This window comes from Oryzias melastigma, linkage group LG24 (genome assembly GCF_002922805.2).
Source record: "Oryzias melastigma strain HK-1 linkage group LG24, ASM292280v2, whole genome shotgun sequence".
In the NCBI taxonomy this organism is placed as follows: domain Eukaryota; kingdom Metazoa; phylum Chordata; class Actinopteri; order Beloniformes; family Adrianichthyidae; genus Oryzias; species Oryzias melastigma.
In genome coordinates, this window is record NC_050535.1 from 21365857 (window position 1) to 21371523 (window position 5667).

The 5667-nt window shown below is 39.1% G+C and overlaps 1 protein-coding gene across 1 annotated transcript in view; it reads right to left on the reverse strand.

Annotated features, from left to right (window-relative positions):
* Positions 1-5323, reverse strand: part of LOC112157595 (tripartite motif-containing protein 16-like) — a 14077-nt gene extending 8754 nt beyond the window's left edge. The window contains exon 1 of the mRNA XM_036210531.1: positions 3790-5323. Coding sequence (XP_036066424.1) covers positions 3790-5323 — 1534 coding nt within the window. The remainder of the gene's footprint in view (positions 1-3789) is intronic.
* Between the last annotated feature and the right edge of the window lie 344 nt (positions 5324-5667).

Genomic DNA, 5667 nt, shown 5'->3' on the forward strand with positions numbered 1-5667 from the left:
CAGAATACTTGCAGACCGCCATGTACGCTGGTGTGCTGCTGTGCTGAGTCTGTCAAGTTCAGGATCAAGGACCAAGTTCAGATCTCCTTCTGTCAAAAAAGTGGAGTCAGAGTGAGTTGAAAGTGACGTGAACAGTGTATGAAAGTAGGAGATATTATCGGAATTTGGTCCGTAAATGCTGCTGATACAAAAATCTTTATTCTGAATTGATATAATAATAATAACAAATCTGCCTTCTGGATCAATAACTGTATCTTTATGGGTAAAAATAATATTTTTATTAATTAAAATGGCTACTCCTCTTTGTTTAGAATTGTAACTAGAAGCATAGACTGATGGAAACTGCAAGCAGCTCATGAGATGTTCAGTTGATTTGGATAAGTGGGTCTCCTGCAGTAGAACTATATCTGCCTTTAAATCATTCAGGGACTCCGACGGTCGTCATGGCTGGGTCGGTAGTCTCCCTGGTTTCTTTTCCTTTTGGCCAAGGTCCCAACTCCATTTTGGTTTGTTCTTTTAACCTTAACCACTGATTTCTTTGCTTTATTTCAGGACACAGGTTTTCATTTATTTAAATAAACTGTGTTCCTTTTAGTTTGGTGTCCATCTTGAATGTTATTGTCCCCATCGACGGTCACCCCCTAGACTCCGGGCCAGTTTATTATTGGGGACGTAACATATGGGGGCTGGTCTCGTCTATGATATCCAGAGCTGTGAGTGGCGGTGTACAAAGTGTCCTTCTCAGTCAGGAATATAACTTGTTGTTGAAAGGAGAACAAGACAACTGTGATGAATTTGAAACTGCATTTAAAATCTTTATCTCAATAAATAGAAGATTCAATAAAACAATTTTGCAATGAAAAGAACATATATACAATAAAAATGCGTAATTATCCTAGTCACACTTATCATAACACATAATATAACAACACACAGCATTTAATTTATTGGCTACATCTGTTATGACAAATGTGTTTTCCCTGCCAGTAATTATATCAATGTTTCTGATAACTATTGTCTATTGGTACATTCTTTCACGACAACTGTTTCATATTTTGTGTTATCTTAAATTAGCCAAACAAAGCTCCATTTTTGTCGCTGATCTGGGGTGTCTGATGCTAGCACTAGCTAGCTAGCAGCACATTCCAGACATGTGGGAGCCCCCAGCTCCGTCACCAACATTCTCACAATGTTGACACTGCTGATCAAAGCTTTTCATTAAATGAACAGCCAACAACTTCTCATATTTAATTACATCATGGGTTTAATAACCCCAGGAATTAGCTGCCGAAAAAATCGGACATTTACAGTCTCATCAAAGCAGCAGAAAGTGCGGCTTTAGTTACCGGGACTCCTCGCCTGTAGGGAGGATGGTACCCGAGGCTCGGAGCATGTTTCTGGGACGGTTTCACCACGGACGACTAAACATGTTCACGTCTCCATTAGAACTCTGTGCATGCCCCGTCTTGGAGTCAGCAACAGCTAGCTGGTCAAAGTAGCAAACTCACATCGTCAGAGACATATATATGACTAGAAAAAAATAATATAACTGATTCTTACCTGGAACGGATGTATTATCATGTCCTCCGGTCTCTGATTTTCCTTTTATGGTCACGAAACAACAATAAAATAATAAATTTCCCTGGACGAAAGACAGCTACAGCGGGCGCAGTGCAGCAGATTTTCACAATAAGAATCTGCGTAAACTACTTCCGGGTTTCCCCCTGTGTCAAAAACGAGATTACGAAAAACGAAATCAAAGTCCCGTTATCCGATTTTCGTTTTCGATTTTGAATTGAAAAGCGAAAAAATGGTTGGTTTTTCGTTTTTTTCATTTCCGATTTTAAGTTGAAAAACAAATGAACGAATGATACACGGATAAGGAATGAACAGTAAAATGAATTTAAAACCTGTAACCCTTCAACTGTCCTGTTTACATTAAAAGTGGAGTCATCTTGACCCCACAAGACAGTGTGCTGAACTTTTTTTTCCAATGATTGTCCACCTTTGTCATGAAAGGGCTAACACCTCAATGTAAGGGTGGGGTCATCTGGACCCTATAACAGAGCACACAGGTTAAGTGGTGCTTTAACCGAGGTAAAATGTGGAGGAATTTTGATGGTACTAAAATTTGAATACCGCCCAAACCTATGGGATAGCAGATGTCGTTATCACTCGTAAAAACAGGAAAAACAAAGGAAGGTAGCACTTTTTGGCTTCTGCATGATTAGCTTCAACCTCTCGACACCTACTGATGGAGATATGCATCAAACCACTTTGACTCCCAAATCACCTAAATTTAGTTTCTACACGAAAGCAAATGATAAATTACCTTAATGTTCTTAGCTGTAAATAAATTCATGTTTCTGGAAGACCACATGTGCAGAACAGGAGCTGTAGGTCAATACTCTTCAATGACAGATGAATGCGTCAACCCACTCTCAGTAAAATGCGTACATATTCCACGACTTTGCACTCTGAAATACCGCGTATAATACACGCCAAACACAGTGCGTCAAACATACTGCATAAAAGACCAATACTACTGCTTGGAGAATGTCAGCTTTTAGAAAACTTAATTTACTTAATTTAATTTATTTTGTTGTATTTGATCCAAAAATAAATAAGTATATACAATAAACAAGATATTTATTGACTGTATTTTTACAATGTGATAAGTTGATCCTGATATTTGATTTTTATAATTCTTTAAAATCTGGATGAACTGAGAGATATATGTAATTTTAAAAAAAAAAACAGAGACAGATGAACATTTATTCAAATGATCAGAATCTAAAAAAAACATCTTTCAGCTTCAATACTGTTCAGTGTTCTTTCTAAGCATCTGATTCCATTGAAAACCAAAACTTTGTTTTTTTTTCAGGTTTTGAATCATTGAAGTATAAAAACTTGTGCATCAAATCTTAAAACCTATTATTTGACTTTAATGAAGCTGTTTTACTGCAGAAAGTAAAAAAAAAACTCAGACTGACAGATGTTTCTGCTCTAAACATGAACTCTGTCATTTCTAGAGTTCCATAAAAACTGCGTCAGTTCTTCCATCAGACTTTCTTCATCAGATTTCACACAAATGAATAAAGACAAAATAATGAGGATGTTTTTTATTGTCACATGATCAGAAACAACTTTTCTCAGAAGAACAAAGAAAAGAAAACATACATTTTCAATCCAAACTTGTCAAATGAAGCAAAAAGAAAGTAAACAAAGTCATAAATGTTCTTCTTTCTACAAACACAATCTTCTCCTTCAGTTTGTTCTCTTGTAGTTTCTGTGTAGAACAAACACAGAGAAAGTCTTTGATTGTGACGTCACAGATTCCATTTGTGTTGCAGCTTCCTTCAGTTCACATGACAACAACACAAAAACATGAACACATTTGTGTGAAATTTGAATTCAAACAGTCAAATCCCAAAGTTTAAAGAAACAAGAAAACAGATTTTTCTCCAAAAAGTTGATTCATCTTCAAAAATGTTTCAAATCCACATTCTAGAGATTTTTCATTTCTCTCTTTATTTTTGAGAAGAAACACGACTCCACAGAAAATTAACAGTTAAAAAGGTTCAGTTTAAATGATGGAAATTACAGAAATCACTAAAAACAAATATTTCACTTCTTTAAGGAACTATTTGAGTTTACACAACTCTGCTGAGGCTCCAGATAAAAATAAAGAACCCAACTTCACTCCAGCATGGAGGTTCTGAGTGAATGTGGTCTGGACTCTGTGGAGGAGAGTCATGCTTTCAGAGACGCTGTAGAAGCACAGAACACCTGCTCTGTGATCCAGGTACACTCCTACTCTGGAGGAATCAGGAGCTGAGATGGAGGTTTCTATGCTGTTGTAGCGAAATAAGAATTTGTTTGGATACCATTCTATTGCCCAAGATTTATCATTAAAACCAAATCTACTTTCATGTCCAGATTTACTGATGTTCTTGTATGTGACTGCTACATTAACAAAGTATCCTCTCCACTCCACCTCCCAGTAACAACGTCCAGTCAGACTCTCTCTACTCAGAACCTGAAAATAATCAGTAAATCTGTCTGGATGATCAGAAGCAGACTGAGTTTCTTCCTTCAATGCCACCTTTCTGTTCTCTGACAGTAACAGTCTTCTGTGTGCTGTGTTTGGATCCACTGTGATATGACATGCATATTTTAAGAAGTCAGCTCTGCTCTTTGGTTCTGGTTCTGGTTCTGGTTCCGACAGTAAAACATCCACATGAGTAACTTTCAGTGAGATGTTTGTCCATTCCTCTCTCAGAAGGTCCTGCAGTTTGTCTCTGAGCTCTGACACAGCTGCTGTCACATCCTCAAAGTATCTGAGAGGACGGACATTGATGCTGGATGAGTGTGTGGACTCACTGAGTGGTGGCAGTGAGACGTAGTTGAGCAGAAACTGGCTGTGATCCTCTGTGAGTGAGAGCTGCTTCAGCTCAGCGTCTCTCCTCTTCAGCTCAGTGATCTCCTGCTCCAGCTCCTCCTGAAGATCTTTGACTCGACTCACTTCAGTTTGCTGCTGGGATCTGATCTGCTGGTTCACATCAGAGCTTCTTTTCTGGATGAGACGGATCATCTGAGTGAAGATCTTTTCACTGTCCTTCACTGTTTGATCAGCAGAGTTATTGATGGCCTCCACCTCCTGTTGAAGCAGCTTCACCTCTTTCTCTCTGTCCTGGATTCTCTGCTGGATTTGTTGTTGACTCTCCTCCAGATCTCTCTGCCTCTCAGTCCTTTCTGCTGCAGCTGAGACTGTGTCGTGTCCTCTATGTTCATCCACAGAGCAGAGATAACAGATACACTTCTGATCAGTGCGACAGAACATCTTCATCACCTCATCATGAATGGAGCAGATGTTCTCCTGCAGGTTCTTGGAGGGTTCCACCAGCTTGTGTTTCTTGAATGTAGCTTCATCCAAATGAGGTTGAAGATGTTTCTCACAGTAAGAGACCAGACAGACCAAACAGGACCTGATGGCTTTCAGTTTTCTTCCAGAGCAGACATCACAGGACACATCTTCAGGTCCAGCATAGCAGTGATCAGCAGGAACAGCTTGGAGTCCAGTCTTCTTCAGCTGATCCATTAAAGCTGCAAACATAACATTTTTCTCCAGAACAGGTCTCGGTGTGAAGGTCTTCCTACACTGAGGACAGCTGTAAATATTCTCCTCTCCATCCCAGAATCGTTGAATACACTTCATGCAGTAGCTGTGTCCACAGGGAATAGTCACCGGATCCTTCAGCAGATCCAGACAGATGGAACAGCTGAAGGTTTCTTCATCCAGATCGACTCCTTTCTGTGCCATTTCTCCTCTCAAATACAAAGACTGTGTGAGTTTCACTTCCTCACAAACAGGTTTGACTCTGATCCTCCAATCAGATGCGTTCACTATGAGTTCAGCCAATCAGCTTCTTTCTTCTCTACCAGTTGGTTCCGCCCATCATGTGAGTGCAGATCTGTAGGAAATATGCAAACAACCTGGAAATGAGGAAGAAAGTCTGATGGTGACTTTTCAAAAATTTTCACTCAAATATTTTTTCAGTTTAAAACATCTAGCTACAAGGGTGCAAAGAGACGGCAGATCCTTCTTTCAAAAATCTTTGCTACACACATTTCTCCCAAATTTTTGAGCCTATATTAGTTTCATTA